At 45.9% G+C, this 21,046-nt stretch overlaps 1 protein-coding gene across 1 annotated transcript in view; it reads right to left on the reverse strand.

The window, feature by feature from the left end:
- Positions 1-488: 488 nt before the first annotated feature.
- LOC126195173 (uncharacterized) overlaps positions 489-21,046 on the reverse strand; it is a 57,009-nt gene continuing 36,451 nt past the window's right edge. The window contains exons 3-4 of the mRNA XM_049933688.1: positions 9,283-9,627; positions 489-2,214 (exon numbers count right to left, since the gene is read on the reverse strand). Of these exons, the coding sequence (XP_049789645.1) occupies positions 9,286-9,627 (342 nt within the window). The 3' untranslated portion in view covers positions 489-2,214; positions 9,283-9,285. The remainder of the gene's footprint in view (positions 2,215-9,282; positions 9,628-21,046) is intronic.

Genomic DNA, 21,046 nt, shown 5'->3' on the forward strand with positions numbered 1-21,046 from the left:
ATATCAGCGCACACTCCGCTGCAGAGTGAAAATCTCATTCCTGCTTCCTTTGTGTTTTAGCAGAGTAACGGCTCCATAAGTTAGGATTTTTTGTACACCAATCGGAATCAAAGTAGTATTTCTAGATCGGACGTTCAGAATCGTATCCTGATCGTAGTAGCCATAATACATGGAAGAAGGTAGGAGACAAGGCAACGTGGACGTGTCCCTTCGAAATCAATGGTAGTGTTTCAATCAAGACAGACAAGAAGAAATTGTGGAGCTACTTAATATTTTTTAGCTTGACGTAATTTTGGATTCCGATTTACAACTAAGAGCCCAGAGCCAGTCCTGAGTTTTCCGTGGTTTTCCTAAAATGCTCCAGGCGCCCTTGGCAAAGCTGCGGATGACTGCTTGTAGCGTCCTCCTCCAGCTGCGTCTGGACGTCGATGTCGAGGCCTTCTGGTCTTCCCTTTTAATGCTACCTGATAATAAATAAAACAGCGCCATAAGAGAGGAGAGAAAATATATTGTTCACAATAGATACATTCAGATTATTATATATTTTCATGTTTCATCGTATCTCCCCTTTTATTAATGTTTATACACATTATCAATACATTAAAGAACATTAGACATTCTGCACTGTCCTTGCGCGATGCAAAACGATAGAAAATAGTCTTTTCATGTCACATCTGAAAGTGAGTAGCGTTGACAGACATTATTACGAGGGCAGTTCAATAAGTAATGCAACACATTTTTTTTCTCGGCCACTTTTGGTTGAAAAAACCGGAAATTTCTTGTGGAATATTTTCAAACATTCCCACTTCGTCTCGTATAGTTTCATTGACTTCAGACAGGTGGCAGCGCTGTACGGAGCAGTTAAAATGGCGTCTATAACGGATGTGCGTTGCAAACAACGGGCAGTGATCGAGTTTCTTTTGGCGGAAAACCAGGGCATCTCAGATATTCATAGGCGCTTGCAGAATGTCTACGGTGATCTGGCAGTGGACAAAAGCACGGTGAGTCGTTGGGCAAAGCGTGTGTCATCATCGTCGCAAGGTCAAGCAAGACTGTCTGATCTCCCGCGTGCGGGCCGGCCGTGCATTGCTGTGACTCCTGCAATGGCGGAGCGTGCGAACACACTCGTTCGAGATGATCGACGGATCACCATCAAACAGTTCAGTGCTCAACTTGACATCTCTGTTGGTAGTGCTGTCACAATTGTTCACCAGTTGGGATATTCAAAGGTTTGTTCCCGCTGGGTCCCTCGTTGTCTAACCGAACACCATAAAGAGCAAAGGAGAACCATCTGCGGAATTGCTTGCTCGTCATGTGGCTGAGGGTGACAATTTCTTGTCAAAGATTGTTACAGGCGATGAAACATGGGTTCATCACTTCGAACCTGAAACAAAGCGGCAATCCATGGAGTGGCGCCACACCCACTCCCCTACCAAGAAAAAGTTTAAAGCCATACCCTCAGCCGGTAAAGTCATGGTTACAGTCTTCTGGGACGCTGAAGGGGTTATTCTGTTCGATGTCCTTCCCCATGGTCAAACGATCGACTCTGAAGTGTATTGTGCTACTCTTCAGAAATTGAAGAAACGGCTTCAGCGTGTTCGTAGGCACAAAAATCTGAACGAACTTCTCCTTCTTCATGACAACGCAAGACCTCACACAATTCTTCGCACCCGAGAGGAGCTCACAAAACTTCAGTGGACTGTTCTTCCTCATGCACCCTACAGCCCCGATCTCGCACCGTCGGATTTCCATATGTTTGGCCCAATGAAGGACGCAATCCGTGGGACGCACTACGCGGATGATGAAGACGTTATTGATGCAGTACGACGTTGGCTCCGACATCGACCAGTGGAATGGTACCGTGCAGGCATACAGGCCCTCATTTCAAGGTGGCGTAAGGCCGTAGCATTGAATGGAAATTACGTTGAAAAATAGTGTTGTGTAGCTAAAAGATTGGGGAAGAACCTGGTGTATTTCAATGCTAAATAAAACAACCCCTGTTTCAGAAAAAAAATGTGTTGCATTACTTATTGAACTGCCCTCGTACATCATTACTGGATGACAGGAAACACTTTCCCGAAGTTGTGGTCGCCAGCCGTCGAAACTTCGCGTAGCTTGTGACCAGCAGCCCGGCCTGTGTGTTGCAAGTGACGGCGACCCTCCACCTCTATTATCCCGCTTTCATCCAGGCTGAGAGAAGTTTCAGTAGGATGCCTGCAACAAAACAAATTGTTTCCTCCATAATTCTGGAGGCTGACACAGAACGGATAGTATCGAATGGTAGAAAGTTCTGACCTAATAAGAAATAAGAGGGTTGAAATATCAGCAGCATTGACTGTGTAGGAAAATGTGTCCATTATTTTTTCCAGTCCTTTGCATCGTATTTTGAGATTTTTATCTTCGCGAAGCCTTATTTTATGTAGAGGTTCTTCGTGCCAAATTGTCGCCAGTGACTGTTAAAATGGCTCTGAGCACTATGGGACTTAACATCTATGGTCATCAGTCCCCTAGAACTCAGAACTACTTAAACCTAACTAACCTAAGGACAGCACAGAGCACCCAGTCTTCACGAGGCAGAGAAAATCCCTGACCCCACCGGGAATCGAACCCGGGAACCCGGGCTTGGGAAGCGAGAACGCTACCGCACGACCACGAGATGCGGACGCAATGACTGTATCTCACAGTTTATTTCTTTGAAATGAAAATATCACCTCCATAAATCATGTGTTCTGTATTAATGAAAACAAAACAAAAAAAAAAAAATATTCCCCCACACGGTTTCACCAGTTTTCATGTTCGCCCGTTCACTCGTTTTGAGAGTGCCAGAAATACGATTCACTAGTGTCTGTAATCATTCAAGGACTTTTCCATTGGATACAACGCAGGTACGTGGTTAAATAGAAAGACTGGATTCCAAATCATAGCTGTCATTTCCACCAGAAAGCATAACACTAGAGATCTGAAAAGCTAGTGAACATATCTTACGGTCTCAATCAGCACATCATTTACTGTTTATGATCCTTCTCAGTCGACCATTGCCTATAACCCATCGATACATAGTCGAACCTCTGACGTGGCATCGAGAAAGAATGCGTTACAAATACTGGAGAAATATCTAGCGGCGGCGTGAGGGGGTTGCATATAACAGCTTCATACCACGTTTCATAGCCTAATCACTTTCTCAGTTGGGTGATTTTATCATGAGGTTGCACTGTCAGCGACGTGTAACTGCGCTGCTGGTCTGATAATATATACTCCGACGATCACCGTCTACATTCAGTGTCGCGGTATTTGTATAAAAAAACCACTTCATTCGGAGGTAATGCCATACCTCGATTTATAAAGCCGATATAGCTTATAACATGGATACTTGTGTGCACCTGTAGAAGCAAGACCAATTGTGATAGTAATATGGTCGTTGCGATCGTGTTTTTCTAATATTTGGCCTTTTGTAAGAAAAACCTCTGAGATATGTCCACCCATCGCTGATTTTCTGTCAGTATTCTTTCGTATCTCCAGCAATCAGTTATTGGCGAAGTATTATACTTAGTAGAAGGGGGATGCGTGGTAGGTTCGCCACGATTATCAGCTTATAAAGTATGTGTGTGTGTTCCTACATGTGCAGAGGAAATTACTATGTCCAGTCGTAAGGAAGGTATGATGTGGAATACTGTGATAGCAAAGGGAAGAGTAGGTCAAGTCCTAAGAATGGTACAGATATTTCTATTTACAGGGCCACCGCCGTCAGCAGGTGTATTTCCGATAATTCGCTCATTGTCGAATGTCATCCAATTGAGAACGTGACTGTAACATTAAAGTGTAAGTATAGTGATTAAATATGTAAGTGACTAGTTTCCTAGGATAATTCTGTCTAGCGGTGCGTGGCACGCCGGCGGTGGTCTGTAGCGGGAATAATTCATGGAACTGTCAGAACGGAAAGGCCTGTTGGGATGCAGGAATGTAGCTGACTTAATCGTGTCGTCCTCTAGACGGCCGAATAGCGAACTATTACTTATTACGTCTTGAACAACTTTCGTGATCGCGTGGAAATTTGAGAAGATTCAATATGGACAAGTGTTTGCCCTGGACCAATATTCCCTCCCATGTAAATTGTCCGATTGACTGATCTTCACATTTCCTGTCTTTGTTTATTTGAAAGAACATCGATTGTGGTGTGCGCACCTAGCAGGTGAAAGAAAGGTGGAAGACACGTTTACTGGTTCTCTAGACGTAAGAAACACCTTAGTTGACTTTGTAAATTATAGGGATGATTTGGAATCTGTTACATTACCGACATCGGTATTCGCGAGTGGATATATCAGTTTCCTCCATTTTTTTCGAGTTTTCACATAAAGGTCTTCGCAGACGGGATACGTTTCTAGTTACTTAATGGTTTACAGCACGCTCCACCTCCCTAAGGTTTAGGGTTTCCAGGGAAATAATTTCCAGTCTGTATCTTCGAAATTATGTTGCGCGAGCGATACTGCTATGCAAGCGATATTGCTATGTGCTTGATATAGAGAAGTATCGCATAAATGGTATGATATTCTGGCAAACCATGTGAAAATACATTTGTTCTTGTAATCCCAGAGTCTGGAGATTGGTATAGAGAACAAGTAAGCAAGCAAGTCAGGACCAGAATCGGTGATGCCTTTGTGTTGAGGGGAACCGATTCAGCCTTTGTACAACAGTATTCACGGTATATGTACGAGTGTCTCGCGAAAATGGCATGATATTCTGGCAAAATGTCTCTGAGCACTATGCGACTTAACTTCTGAGGTCATCAGTCGCCTAGAACTTAGAACTAATTAAACCTAAATAACCTAAGGACATCACACACATCCATGCCCGAGGCAGGATTCGAACCTGCGACCGTAGCGGTCTCTCGGCTCCAGACTGTAGCGCCCAGAAGCGCACGGCCACTCCGGCCGGCGATATTCTGGCAAACCATGTGAAATTACGTACGTTATTGTAATCCCAGATTCTGGAGATGGGTGCTGAAAGCAGGCAAGCAAGCAGGTCGGGGCCAGAAACAGTACCGCTTTTGTGCTGAGGGGAATCGACCCCAACTTTGTACAACAGTTCTGACTTCGGTCCACTGAGCGTGCTCTGGTCATGCGTCAGGAGCCATCATTGCGACGATGTGGCGTAGACAATAGCGAAATTCTGCATGACCCGCTGAAGTGTCGGAAAATCAGTGCTGTCGATGACCTCCTGAATGCTTTCAGCTCAGCAATGGTTTTGGGATTATTGCTGTACATCTTGTCTTTAATACCGCCCCACAAATAGAAGTCGCATGTGTACAGATCCGGAGAATATGGCCCCCAATCGAGGATCATGCCAGTGGCCTCTGGGTACCCCAGAGCCAGAATGCCGTCCCCAAAGTGCTCCTCCAGGAGATAAAACACTCTCTTGCTTCGATGGGCTCGAACTCCGTCTTGCATAAACCATGTCCGGTCGAAATTAGGGTCACATCGGATAATGAGGATGAAATCATCTTCCAAAACCTTCACGTAACCTTCGGTGGTCACAGTGCTAGCAAGGAATATCGCACTGATTATTTCGTGACTGGACATTGGACACAATACAGCCATCCGCTGAAGGTGAAGAGACTTCTCGATCGCGAAATGCGAATTCTCAGTCCCCTAAATGCGCCAATTTCGCTTATTGGCAGCCCATCAGAATGAAAGTGGGCTTCGTCGATAAATCATGCCTACTAATTCCCATCACGCCCCGCAGCCAACCATACACTTTGAACGTCCTAACGTAAACCGTTCAGAAGTTATGACGATTTTATTTCATATCCTGTACATCGAACTAGGCAATCAGTTTGTTTTCAGTGGTCAGTGCGACGACATGTGGAGCACTGTCGATCATCCTAGCTCGGCAACAGATGCATGCCGACGTCGGTCCGCCCTGTGACAGCAATGCACACATGGGTGATGCCATGTTGTCTTATCGTCCATCTTCTCATGAGCACAGAAACTGGCGTGGCAGTATGAAGAGCCCTTAAGGGCACAACGACGACAACTGATTCGCGAAGCTGAATATGAACAGTAACCAATACGTCTTGAAGCTGGTGGCTGCGCCGTGCTACTCCGACGTTCTTCTCCACAAACAGTTTCCGATAATGCTGGACTGGTCAAAAATTTCTCCAGCTTACACATCCACTGAAAACATGTGATCGTGAGTTGCCAAGAGACTGGCACTGTACAAATACAATGTTAGAAATTTTAATGACCAGAAATGCTGATATTTTGTGTAATCAAAAAATCCCGACACCTGTTAGTGGACACCACCATGGTGGGTGTGTCGACCCTACGCCTTTGTGGTGGCTTGACCTCTCTTGGGGACATTTTCAATGTCTCTGGAGAAATGGCAGCCGATTCTCCTTTTAGCGTGAAACGAGAGAAATTAGTGACGATGGACGCTGGGATCTGGAGAGAAATGGACGATCTCAAACAAAAAGTGTTCCATTTGGCTGAGATCTCGGACTCTTGACCGGAACGTCCATACCCGGTATGTTATTGGCTCACAGTTGCCGCTTTAAACAGGTACGCTGCTATGCTGATACGATCATCATTGCCGATCTGTTCCTCTACTGTGCGCAGTGCACAATACTGTAAAATGTATTCATATTCTTCTGTAGTTAGTGTCTTTTGGAGTTCAGCCATATGCTAACCACGAAAAACAACCCCATACTGTAACAGCGACTACTCTGTATTTCACTATGGGTTCTACACATGATGGCAGGTATGTTGTCAAGAGATTCGCCAAACAGAAACCCTTCCACAAGATTGCGACAAGGCGTAAGTTGGTTCACCACTCCAAATCACTCGGTCCACTGTCCAAAGGCGACACCCTCTCGCCACCTCAAGGATCGCTTAACGTTGGCCATAGAAATGTGTGCCTTACTAAGATCTGTTCGATCATCTCAGTGTCTTTAACTCTCTGCCCACAGACATTGCGCTAGATGGTCTGCTGGAAGTAGTTTGGAAATTACTCCATGCATTGGTTTTTACAATCACCCTCCCAAATGCTCCACTGTCGCTATTCGTTTGTACGCGGGGTCTGTCTGGTCTTAGTTTAGATGTGGTTGTTCCTTCGACTCCACATTTACATCATACTGTCGGCTTGGGTAGCTTTAAAATGGCTTAAATGTCACTCCTGTACGATCCATTCTGCTGCTACTGCTCATCTACGTTGATACTGGTGCATCCACCTTTCGTGACACCTATCGGTCAATTCCTCATTACATAGGCTACCTGGATACTTTTCATCAGCCAGCTCCTGGAGAAATGCTTCACTGTACAGTAGTGTGAAAAGCTGTTGGCTCACAGAATGTTGGACATGTGAGATGCACTGTGGCTGGCCTCGCTTTTTTTCTCCTTTTTACCCAACACACTTAATCCATTGATAAGATAGCTCTGCTTAATCAATAAATTCCGATGTATATACAAAAGAGCGGTATTATTCTCGAGAGTGGGTGATGATTTTAAAGGATTTTCTTTAATTTTTCTCAATTATAAAGTGCGTCTTTAATTGATTGTGGTAGTTAGTGGAGAGTGAAAACATGACCCTTAGAATTTCTGCTCGACTTGGTCTGCCTTCAGCAGACGAGGTTCCTGACTGGATCTACGTTGGGGGGTAGCGCCAGCTACCTGAGCCGCCAGCTGTTGCACTCACCGTAGCAAAGAGCGGCGTGCTTTGGCAGAATTAGTCACTCACGCTCGGGAAATAATGTATTTTCGTACTGAGTTCAGTGAAATCGACTTGTCCTCGACAGTTGGCAAATATGAATACAGAGGTTTCTCCGAACGACAGATGACCCACGCAAATGGCATGTCCCTTGCGATAACATCGCAATATTGTGCGTTAATCATGGGACGCCTCCACAAGCGAGTCATTTGTCTAGCACCGACGGGCCGCTGACTCCCTGAGTGTTAACAATGAGAAGAGAAAGTTACGGGATAGCCGTTTGATGGAATGGAATTCAGAATCTTTGCCATATGGCGGCACTGGCAAGATGCTCGAAGTAGGCGTTCGGGAAGGTCGGCGTTCGGAATCTTCCACAAGAATCGATGCCGAACCTTCCAGAACAAAGTTTTTGGGAGGTTTTGGATTGGCGGAATAAAGTACGATGTCTCTGATTGACCAAATGGCAGTCTTACAGGCTTACGCCGAGAAAGAGCTTGCGTTCTGTGTTTTATGTATGTGTTATTGGTCCCTAAAGAGGGATGTAAAGGTTAATTTTGGGCGTTTGTGACAAGCTTCTGATGGTTTGTTTCCTATATTTTGAAAAAGAAAGAGGGGCGAAGTTTGTGTTATTTGATAAAATTTTGTGGATTTGTCTTGAATTATGGTGTAGGTATATGGTGGCTGGTCCCCACGTTCCGCCTCAGTTACACGCGTGGCAGACATTTGAAACACGTCCGCACTATTTCCCGATTTACACTAGACGCAGACAGTTGGGGTACACTGATTCCATCCTGGTGGGGTGCGGGGTGACGACAGGAAGGGCATCCGGCCATTCCTAACACTAACATTGCCAAATCCGTTGTAACCACGCCCACACTGCGATAGATGCGGGACTATGGCGTAAGCGAAAGAAAGAAAGAAAGAATAGAATGAGACTTTCACTCTGCAGCGGAGTGTGTGCTGATATGAAACTTTCTGGCAGATTAAAATTGTGTGCTGGACCGAGACTTGAACTGCCCTTCGCGGGCAAATGCTCTACCAACTGAGCTATCCTAGCACGACTCACGTCGCTTCGTCACAGCACTCCACTGCAGAGTGAAAATCTCATTCTGGAAATAACCCCAAGGATGTGGCGAAGCCATGTCTCCGCAATATCCTTTATTTCAGGAGTGCTAATTCTGCAAGGTTCGCAGGAGAGCTTCTGTAAAGTTTGGAAGGTAGGAGACGAGGTACTGGCAGAAGTAAAGCTGTGAGGACGGGGCGTGAGTCGTGCTTGGGTAGCTCAGCTGGTAGAGCTTTTCCCCGCGAAAGGCAAAGGTCCCGAGTTCGAGTCTCGGTCCGGCACACAGTTTTAATCTGCCAGGAAGTTTCAAAGAAAGAATAGTTCCCAAGCCTAGTTAGTAAGATTGTTAATGTTTAATCAGGGCACACAACTACAGCTAACGTGTAAGGGCCAAGCCTTTTCTTCCATTTCCGTGCACAGAATTACTTTACGCATACGTGGACCATAGTGGGATATTTAGTGCATATGTGTGGTAAAACAAATCGACTAGAACCTTACCCTAGGGGCGCTTTGCAGCATACCTGTTAAAGGTCCAGCGCGTAGACGTGGACGTGCGTGTGCGGCTCCTGGGGCAGGTGGGCGAGGCCGGCCTGGTGGTAGGGCAGGCTGTGCAGGCAGCGCATGCCCAGCTTGTGGGCGAGGCGCGCCGAGTAGGCGCTGGTGCAGACCACTGTCAGCAGCCGGGCGCCGGCCTCGCGGCCCACGTCGGCGGCGCGGCGCAGCAGCTCGAGGCCCAGGCCGGCGCCCCTCAGCGAGGGGTCCACCGCCAGCAGCGACACGTCCAGCGCGCGACGCCCCTCCAGCCCGGCCGCCGCGTGCGCGCCGCCCACGACGCGCCAGATCTCCGCCATACGCTCGTCCCCAAACTGCGGACGAGGGCCGTCCTTGTTCCAGCTCGTCACAGTACAGCGTCTCGAACGTACGGGGCGCTCCACGGGAACTAGTTCTGGGGAGGCAGGATCCTATCATTGCGTAGACTCTGTCCCTTCCCTCAAATGGTTCAAATGGCTCTGAGCACTATGGGACTTAACTGCTGTCGTCATCAGTCCCCTAGAACTTAGAACTACTTAAACCTAACTAACCTAAGGACATCACACACATCCATGCCCGAGGCAGGATTCGAACCTGCGACCGTAGCGGTCACGCGGTTCCAGACTGTAGCGCCTAGAACCGCACGGCCACTCTTGCCGGCTTCCCTTCCCTCAGACCATGGCAGGTGTCAGATGGCGTATCGACTTTAGCTGGACCGAAAAAGAGCGACTTTGAAACGAAATTACTATTTACCACTTTAGAACTACACTCCTGGAAATTGAAATAAGAACACCGTGAATTCATTGTCCCAGGAAGGGGAAACTTTATTGACACATTCCTTGGGTCAGATACATCACATGATCACACTGACAGAACCACAGGCACATAGACACAGGCAACAGAGCATGCACAATGTCGGCACTAGTACAGTGTATATCCACCTTTCGCAGCAATGCAGGCTGCTATTCTCCCATGGAGATGATCGTAGAGATGCTGGATGTAGTCCTGTGGAACGGCTTGCCATGCCATTTCCACCTGGCGCCTCAGTTGGACCAGCGTTCGTGCTGGACGTGCAGACCGCGTGAGACGACGCTTCATCCAGTCCCAAACATGCTCAATGGGGGACAGATCCGGAGATCTTGCTGGCCAGGGTAGTTGACTTACACCTTCTAGAGCACGTTGGGTGGCACGGGATATATGCGGACGTGCATTGTCCTGTTGGAACAGCAAGTTCCCTTGCCGGTCTAGGAATGGTAGAACGATGGGTTCGATGACGGTTTGGATGTACCGTGCACTATTCAGTGTCCCCTCGACGATCACCAGTGGTGTACGGCCAGTGTAGGAGATCGCTCCCCACACCATGATGCCGGGTGTTGGCCCTGTGTGCCTCGGTCGTATGCAGTCCTGATTGTGGCGCTCACCTGCACGGCGCCAAACACGCATACGACCATCATTGGCACCAAGGCAGAAGCGACTCTCATCGCTGAAGACGACACGTCTCCATTCGTCCCTCCATTCACGCCTGTCGCGACACCACTGGAGGCGGGCTGCACGATGTTGGGGCGTGAGCGGAAGACGGCCTAACAGTGTGCGGTACCGTAGCCCAGCTTCATGAAGACGGTTGCGAATGGTCCTCGCCGATACCCCAGGAGCAACAGTGTCCCTAATTTGCTGGGAAGTGGCGGTGCGGTCCCCTACGGCACTGCGTAGGATCCTACGGTCTTGGCGTGCATCCGTGCGTCGCTGCGGTCCGGTCCCAGGTCGACGGGCACGTGCACCTTCCGCCGACCACTGGCGACAACATCGATGTACTGTGGAGACCTTACGCCCCACGTGTTGAGCAATTCGTCGGTACGTCCACCCGGCCTCCCGCATGCCCACTATACGCCCTCGCTCAAAGTCCGTCAACTGCACATACGGTTCACGTCCACGCTGTCGCGGCATGCTACCAGTGTTAAAGACTGCGATGGAGCTCCGTATGCCACGGCAAACTAGCTGACACTGACGGTGGCGGTGCACAAATGCTGCGCAGCTAGCGCCATTCGACGGCCAACACCGCGGTTCCTGGTGTGTCCGCTGCGCCGTGCGTGTGATCATAGCTTGTACAGCCCTCTCGCAGTGTCCGGAGCAAGTATGGTGGGTCTGACACACCGGTGTCAATGTGTTCTTTTTTCCATTTCCAAGAGTGTAGTATGTTAGTAGGATCTTGTAACATACCACTTTCTAGCCAATCGTTGCTTCGTTCGTGTTTGTTGTCCTCTCACCAGGTTTCCGGCTGGATGAGAAGGGTTTTTCTTGTTTTGTTTATTTATTTGCAACATGCTCCAAGACAACACATGTAACATTACATGTATGTATTGTGTATGTGTGTTTTTTGTGTGAAATGTAGTGTAATGGCCGGCCGGTGTGGCCGACCGGTTATAGGCGCTACAGTCTGGGACCGCGCGACCGCTACGGTCGCAGGTTCGAATCCTGCCTCGGGCATGGATGTGTGTGATGTCCTTAGATAGGTTTAAGTAGTTCTAAGTTCTAGGGGACTGATGAGCTCAGATGTGAAGTCCAATAGTGCTCAGAGCCATTTGAACCATTTTTTTGTAGTGTAATGTTTATGTTGTATGATGATGATGATGAGGAGGAGGATGGAGATTATGATGAGAAAAGGGTGGGGGTGACTCCCAGTGCCGGCACACAGCCTGCTCCTCGCGAATTGCACCAACAGGGCCGCCAAGTTGAACGTCCCCATCCGACGGATGGATCACCATTAACAATGGATTCACTTCATTAGACACTGCAGAGAAGCTTGGTATTTAAACCAGGACATTGATGAGGTACTTTACGCCACTACCTCTCCTCCCCTTGCCGACCGGACAGTGACAGTGAGAACTTTTGCCACCATCATGATTCGTACCGGCTTACACCAGATCGAACGCCACCGCACAAGAGTGCGTTAGCGACCTCGGCCACGGAAGTGGGTGCGGAAAGGGTTTCCCTCACAATAAATGGTTGGTCGTCAGAGATGACTAGGCATTTTTTAAGGGCGAGTATTTTCCCAGTTCCCTCGGTATGCCGGGTGTGGCCGAGCGGTTCTAGGCGCTTCAGTCTTGAACCACGCGGCTGCTACGGTCGCAGGTTCGAATCCTGAATGTGTGTGATGTCCTTACGTTGGTTAGGTTTACGTACTTCTAAGTCTACGGGACTGAAGACAGCTGTTAAGTCCCATAGTGGTTAGAATCATTTGACCCATCTCTCGGTGTCTCCACAACCCATTGCTGAAGAGGTTCTTATTGTTCTGTCAGGAGGCAGCACGTAACAGAAGCTGAGAGAGCAGTAGCACGAAATGGCCAGTGACAACGCCCACCTTATGCTCCTGATTCAGATTGGCTGAAACGTTGAACAGTTTCGTGGAGCGGTATCGATTTCTCGAAATCGTGGAGTCCAAGGGCAACCGTCGTTGGGTTAAAACGGCAGGTGGTGACGCTCTGCGAAGGAGTTAGTGCTTTAACATAATGTTCAATTTGGATTTCCGGAATTAGTGATCTTTTGTGATCAGTGAAGTTACTTTGCCTGTACGGTAAGCTTGCAAAGCATTCGAAAGTGCGTTCTGAGGGCGTACTTTCCTCTTTTCTTCAGCGAGTCTTGTGGATTAGCAAGCATGGACCAGTTCTGTCAAAGTAGACCTCAAAGCAGGTCGTGGAGCCATTATCTTTTTTCTTTATTGACATTGCAATGGTTTTCTGGTTTCTGGTGAGGACTTTATGTACTAGAGCTGTTAGGGATCAGTTAGTGTATGAGCTGTTAGCGGCGAACGTGAGTATTTCCAGTTTAGTGGTCGGATCTCAGAATCTTTACGAAAGTAGTTGGATCGCTATGGTGCTCTTAATTATTGACTTCAGAGTTGTGAGAAATTTAATCCTGTCTCACAGGCGAAAAGGAGGCTGAAGTCAATTAAGATTCTGTACAGATTTCTGAACCATCTGTAAGTTCACTGCCGGCCGCGGTGGCCGTGCGGTTCTAGGCGCTGCAGTCCGGAACCGTGGGACTGCTACGGTCGCAGGTTCGAATCCTGCCTCGGGCATGGATGTGTGTGATTTCCTTAGGTTAGTTAGGTTTAAGTAGTTCTAAGTTCTAGGGGACTGATGACCTAAGATGTTAAGTCCCATAGTGCTCAGAGCCGTTTGAACCATTTTTTTGTAAGTTCACTTCCCGGTCAGTAATTAGTTTTAACCCTCGCAATACCTGAGGGTGGTGGGAGGTGTTGGGGGTGGGGTGGGAGGAGTTACTTTATGCCTACCCTCAGAAAATATTGTAATACAGTAAGTTATTTTATATTTTATAATTTTGGAACAATATTTATTGTTATTAATGAATTCATCTACCAAAATGCATAAAAGGTTTAAATTATTACGTTGAAACTTAGCTCAAAGATGAAGTCGCAGTAGTATATGTCACTGTCCCCAATGAATATCGCATTGAATATTTCCATATTCTGGGCCTTACTTCTACATCAATCACTATTTCAAAAGTATGCAGAGAGTAAAAGTCTACAACAAAGAACGGAATTTGCATTTTTATGTATTTCTGGACCCTACTTATAAGTCGGTATCTCTTTAAAATGTATGACGTTAATATAATTCAGCGACAATTACAGAATTTAGATTTAAAAAAAGATTTTTAAGATGCGCACACAGTACTACCCCCCGCCCTCCCCCCTCCCATCGGCAATGCGCTTTATGGAAAATGCCTTGGTATACTAGCATTAATGCTGACACTGAATCTTTTTCTTCACACTCTAAGCTTTTCGATATTTCATGATGGCACTTGACGTAACGGCGTAAAAAATAAAGAAACTTTTAATAGCGACCTGGACTGTTTTATGCACAAAATATTCACAATCATCGCGGGCTCATGCAGAAAATTAATTTCCTTCATTAACATATTTATCGTAATATTTATATCACGGTTCACGACCTCACCGAGGTATTATGACTCTGTAGCGTGAAGCAGACTTTTTCAGCACTATCGCTCACGCTGAGGAGTGTCGGTACACATGCAACAGCATGTTTATCAGTATATTCCAAAATGCCGTGCATAAAACCAGGTTTGTTGCGGAGCACGTACCTCGGGTTCTGTTGGTGATAGAAAGGTAGGATCAAGTGTTCTGGACAGCCCTTGGGCTAGGGGTCATTTGTATACTTAACGTATCGTCTTAGTGTCGCTATCCTACAGTACAGGGTGTAAGTACATGTTACACATTTCCTCCAGCTGAGGCAAATAGGCTAAAATTATTGGCACTATTCGAATTTGATATGGTCTACTTTCGGATTTAGGGGGTTTATGGCGGCACCATTAGTTCATAGGGGGTTTCCTAAAAAAAATGAAAAAGCGTGTTTACCACATTTTCCGTACCAAAACTGAGCCGTGGGTTCCAAGACGACTATGGACAGGAAATGGCTGACAGTTTTACAATATATTCCTACGATCCCGATCTCGAAAAAAATCAGAAAATTTTCTAAATATCTTTATCCTTTTCCGAGGTTCAAAGTTACCCTACTTGTACATGTAAAATACGCACTTAAAATCCAGTGTGAGGCGAAAACATATTTTATAAAGTGGCGTAGCACGGAGAAATATGCTGCAAAGTGTATCCGTTATCATCAAAAGTGTTCCGGAAACCCCACGTTGTAGAACTGAATAGCATGCAGAACTTTATGCATATGAATTACGGTCTGAGATGTGAAATTAACTTTGCGTTATTTAAGTTTCATATAAGTAAACAATAAAAATTTAATTGACCATTGCAGTGCATCAAAATATTACATGCCCTGCTACCGGGAGAAGAAGGGAACCAGCGGAAAAATGCTCCTATTGGAGCACGAAAAATACACATACATTCCCATTTATTTAAAATAGGTATCCGCTCTATCTCATTTCCAATTTACTGCGATATTCGGGTGAAAAACGGTGTATCAGATCCCTCATTCTGTGCTCTCCAGCACCTTTAAAATTTTTTCCAAAAAGTTTTGGCATACGAACATATTCGCAGTGTTTTATGCTGAGAGGAAACAGCGGCAGTGGAAAACAGGTGGAAAAATGTTAAGTACGGATTTTAGTAAAGTTGTTGTGCTATAGAAAGAGCGGAGGAGACGATGGCCGTATGTGTGTGTGAGAGAGAGAGACAGAGTGTCAATGTTGCACTAGGACATAGCTGACAGTGGCAGCACAGTGTTAGTAAAAGAATGAAGGAGACAGTGCCACTGAGGCCGGCCGCGGTGGTCTCGCGGTTCTAGGCACGCAGTCCGGAACCGTGCGACTGCTACGGTCGCAGGTTCGAATCCTGCCTCGGGTATGGATGTGTGTGATGTCCTTAGGTTATTTAGGTTTAAGTAGTTCTAAGTTCTAGGGGACTGATAACCACAGCAGTTGAGTCCCATAGTGCTCAGAGCCATTTGAGCCAGTGCCACTGAGAGAGGAATAATGAGAGACAGAGTCTACAACAATGACCACGAGATGTGGGAGATAATGACAGTGAGAAGAGACAGCAGCAGTGGGAACAATTTCTAAACAATTTCTGTAAAAAGTTACAAAACTCAAATTGGTGAATCTTGGGTATGTTACGACATGTTTGTAAATTTCACCAACACTTTCCTCACTCTACAAGTATTCTGAAAGAGGTCAAAGACTTAGTGGCTGACAGAAACCATCTGGTAAGGATTTGAGGCCATTTATAAGTATATAGGCTCCCTGAATTTAGGGCAAACATTGAGTGAAATAGGAAAAAATGCCTCAGTGGGTGCTAAAAGACACGTTCTCTTGTTACGCAACACAGAGCGAAGAAATCTTATTATGATAGGAATGCTTCTTTCTCCGGACATGTACGTTTTATATTAGCATAATATGAAAACGGAACTTCGTGTATGACGAAGTGGATTTGGGGAATTTACAATGAACTATTTTGGCCTCTTAGTAAGAATTCAGCGAACCTGGAATACACATCCTGGCAAAACTAATTAAAATTCGTGTACCTTGGTTAGTATTTGGCTGAAACACACTAAGGCTGCTGAAATTAGACTTACAATACCTTATTTTGGTCAGTGTTACAGCATAATAGACGTATTCAAGCTGTTAAGTCCAAAGTACCTCGACTTTCATAAATGGTTCTGCTTACTACAGAAAACGTGTGTTAGAGGTGAAAACAGCGAGTACTAGTCTAAAAAGGGTGAAGCAGAGATAACCGCTCATAAGGGAGTAAATAAATAAGCCTGCAATACGCCGAAAAGGGAAAAAAGGACAAAAAAAATCCATAATTTTCATTGTTATAATGACCCAAAGTGAATGTATACTACTTTGGGCCTCGTCTTGCGATACTCGGCTAAAAAACTTCTGAACTATATTCATTACAATACAATGAAAGCATACAGAATAAACTGCTACATAGCGTAGCACCGAGTAGCCTACTTGGGTTGGGCGTAGGTTTGCTTGGAGGGAAGGAAAGCAGCCTGCCGGTTCGGCCTGTAATGTGTGAGAGATTTCCAGCCTGGCTGACAGTCAAGCGAAATTTGTCCACCTCTAGTACTAGTCCATGATGTAATGTCTACCACAAATCATTACTCGGAAATAACACAAATTTTATTCAAAACTTTATTTAAAATTTTACTCTTATTTTGACGCATACATTACACCCACGAACTGTGTACAGTTACTTTTCAACCACCCTTTATAAAAAGATACGATCTTGATTGTTTGTTGTATCTTCGCAGTTGAAATAAGTTTCTGTTACAGTTAACAGCCTCTGGAACCATGTAAACTTCGGAATATGAACTGAGTCAGAGAAATAAGTTTCTACAAAAAATTGAAGTAATACACTAAGGAAACGATGTAAACATACAACTCACTTAGGTTACACTCTGAAATAAATGCTTCTTTCTGTACTGGGCTGAATTATGATATATAACCTTACTGGCACACCCAGAAAATAATTATCACACCTCAAATTACTATAATGTACACGAAACTGTAACACAGTTGGTGATGGTAGTATGCTGCCGAAATTTTCGTACTAATAAATATTAGTAGAAAGTTTCCTCTACTTTACGTCTGTGGTCACAAAATTTTTGTCAACTGATTACCGGTTTCGGTCTATAATGACCATCTTCAGATCTGCAGCAAAATATGGGAAAACATAAATACACTCGCAGATTGTCTACAGCTTAAAACAATAAAATAGACCACAATGACAAGGAAATATGACAAATTTGATGGCTCTGGAGTATACTGGATTGACTGCAGTAAGCGTGACAAATATTATATCGCTCAAATCGACCGCTCTTTTAACTTAAGACTTAAAGAACATTCACAGCCACGGAACAAAACTGCTTCGGGACAGCATTTGTGTGAAACTTGTCTTTCTACAGGGAGCACTGAAAATTGTATGCGTATTCTCTACACAGTACGAAAGGCCATGCTCACAATTTGTTAGATGAGCCTGAAATTTATAAGCCAAAAGAAAAACAACGAACAAAACAATTCGCAGAGCAACTTCGTGTCCAATGCCTACTTTGCTTTGATTGACAACTGAAGGCCTCTGTTATATATAGTTTGTTAACAGTTTCACCTAGTATAGAGTGCCTTACATATTTACTTCGTTTTCGTACGTTGTAAACTCTAGTATTTTCTTGTTCCTTCCCTTTTTACATAATATACTGCATGAACTAGATAATGTTGTTCATGCATTGGTACGGAATTTTATCAATCTTTTATTACAACGGCGTACCGCAGGGTACGAAGGGCCCCCTGCCGATTACGTTTCTATAACCTCTACTCCCCTATGCGTAATTCTGGCGTTAGTGCTAACAGAGGGCGCTGATTATGTGCAGCAGTATGCTTTCTTTCATTGTGGCCTCTTTACTTTTTTAATAGTTTTTATACTATTCTGGGCACTATGAAAGCTGTTTGTTATTTATATCTTTGCCGGCCGTGGTGGCCGAGCGGTTCTACGCGCTCAACCCGGAACCGCGCGACTGCTACGGTCGCAGGTTCGAATCCTGCCTCGGGCATGGATGTGTGTCATGTCCGTAGGTTAGTTAGATTTAAGTAGTTCTAAGTTCTAGGGGACTGATGACCACAGATGTTAAGTCCTATAGTGCTCAGAGCCATTTGAACCATATTTATATCATTATCTGTAATATTGACACTTTAACATATGTCAATTACTGTCTTAACTCTTCCTCTTTTTAACAATCTAACTTTTGTCGTATTTTATTTCATTGCTTTTTATTACATTACAGTATTTACCGAGTGTGTATGGCATCTGGGTCTCCTCTTTAAACTCCAAATCTACACCCTGCCTATCAACTTTGTCCGTCTTGTCGCTTCCTTCCTCTCGCGCCGTCCTTCCCACATCACCCTCCACAATACCAACTTCCATATCTTTTATCCCCCCGGTGGCTTCCCCCAGGGCTCCGTCCTCTCCCCTCTCCTTTATCTCTTGTACATGGCTGATATGCCCAAGCCCACCTCCACCTGTCCACCTTCTCCAGTATGCTGATGATACCGCCTTCCTGGCTCTCTATCCTACCCTTCAACAGTCCCAATGCACCCTCCAAACCCACCTTCACCAGTTCACCACTTGGTGCAACCAGTGGTTTCTTTGTCTCAACCCCTCCAAAACCCAGGCAATCATCATAGGCCGCACCACCCGGTCCTTCCGCCTCCATGATTTCTACCTCACCCTTTATGGTCGTCCCATCCAGCTTACCCTCACCCTGAGATACCTTGGCCTCACCCTCGACCGTCACCTCACCTGGACCCCTCACCTGCCGACCATCCAGCAGAAAGCCCACTCCTGCCTTCCCCTCCTGAAACTCCTGTCTGGCCAGACATGGGGATTGCATCCTTCCCCCATACTCCACACCTACAGGTCCCTCATATGTCCTATCCTCTGTTATGCCAGCTTTGCCTGGATCCCCGTACTCACCCGCCTTTACAAGGTCCTCCAAATCCTCGAATGCCATGCACTCTGCCTGGCCTTCAGTATCTGCCTTCCTTCCCCCACATGGCTCCTGTACGACCTCATCTCCTTCCCCCACCTCCTCCTTTTGCTTCAACATCTCCACATTCTTTACACTGTCCACAGGCTTGTTCCCCCCCCCCATCCCCCCCCCTGGTTTCCTCCTTCCTCTCCACTCCCACTTGTTGCCGCGCCTCTATCGCTGTATCCCTCCCTTGCTCCACCTCCACAGCCTCTATCTCCTTCATCAGGGCAATTTCCAGCACCTCCCCCTCCCAGATGTTGAATTTCACCATGATATATAACTGTCCTTCCAACTGTAACCTGGCCTTGCTCCCTCCACTCCCCAGGGACCCCTTTTCCTCTCCCTCCTTCTACCAGAGCGGATTTTCCTCCCTGAGTCCCTGCACCCCTCCTCAACTGTATCCCTCTCACGTCCTACCCCCCCCCCCCCCGCCCCAGCCTTCTTCGACGCGAACCTGCCCATCGCCCCCTCTCTCCCCCTCTCCCCCCTCCCACCCTTCTCCCTCATCTTTCTTTGCGGTTTTTATCTCCATTTTACCGTCGCCCCTTTTTGTCCATTGTCTTCCATAATGTTCCCCCCTTTTTTTATATCTATGTACACCATTTTTTCTCCTTTATGTGATTTTTAAATGTCTTGTATTGTATGTTTTATGTCTTTCGGCTGAAGAGCAGGTCATATGCTGCTGCCAGCCCTCCCCAATGGGGAATTGTAATACAATTAAGAAAGAAAAGAACCGATTGTATCCCCCCTTTGTTTTATGTTGTTCAGTTAAACATTGAGGACTTGTGTATGCTTAGAGAAGCGACATTTGGTGAACTTACAACACAAACATCTTGAGACTACTGGACAGCAGTTGGTTTTGAACAGTAGTGCTGCTGACAAGATGACACTTGCATATACTGTTATTTATATATATTTGACGATGCTGTTGATTTTGCAATTAATATTTTGACGATGCCATTATGGTTGCAGTAAGTTAGCACATTGTTTTTATAAAACAGGTATACTTAAAGCGCGCAAATGTATATATATGTCAGTAGTACTTCTCATTATGGTCTATTTTATTGTTTTAAGCTGTAGAAAATCTGCTAGTGTATTTATGTTTTCCCATATTTTGCTGCAGATCTGAAGATGGTCGTTAAAGACCGAAACCTGTAATCTGGTGACAAAAGGTTTGTGACTATGGTCGTAAAGTAGAGGCAATTTATTCTATGTTCGGGTCACTGTTTTATTCGCGACAATGTAGCAGCTTGTGAGATTCGTAGAAAGTGACTGAAGCGGTAAAAATTATTTCATAAATTCAGTCACAGACTTGAAACAATACTCCATTCTATCTTTCTTTTGCTAGTGCCGTGTCCCGCGGTGTCGCAGGATCGGCACGATTAGGAACGGATTTGGCAAGGTTAGTTTTTAAGGGGTGGCCAGATGCCCTTCCTGCCGCCAACCCGTACCCCCCCAGGACGGAATTAGTGTACCCCAGCTGTCTGCGTTTAGTGTAATCCATAGAATAGTTCAAATGGCTCTGAGCACTATGGGACTCAACTGCTGTGGTCATAAGTCCCCCAGAACTTAGAACTACTTAAACCTAACTAACCTAAGGACATCACACACATCCATGCCCGAGGCAGGATTCGAACCTGCGACCGTAGTAGTCGCACGGTTCCGGAATGCGCGCCTAGAACCGCGAGACCACCGCGGCCGGCCATAGAATAGTGCGAACGTG

Source organism: Schistocerca nitens, chromosome 1 (genome assembly GCF_023898315.1).
Source record: "Schistocerca nitens isolate TAMUIC-IGC-003100 chromosome 1, iqSchNite1.1, whole genome shotgun sequence".
Lineage (NCBI taxonomy): Eukaryota > Metazoa > Arthropoda > Insecta > Orthoptera > Acrididae > Schistocerca > Schistocerca nitens.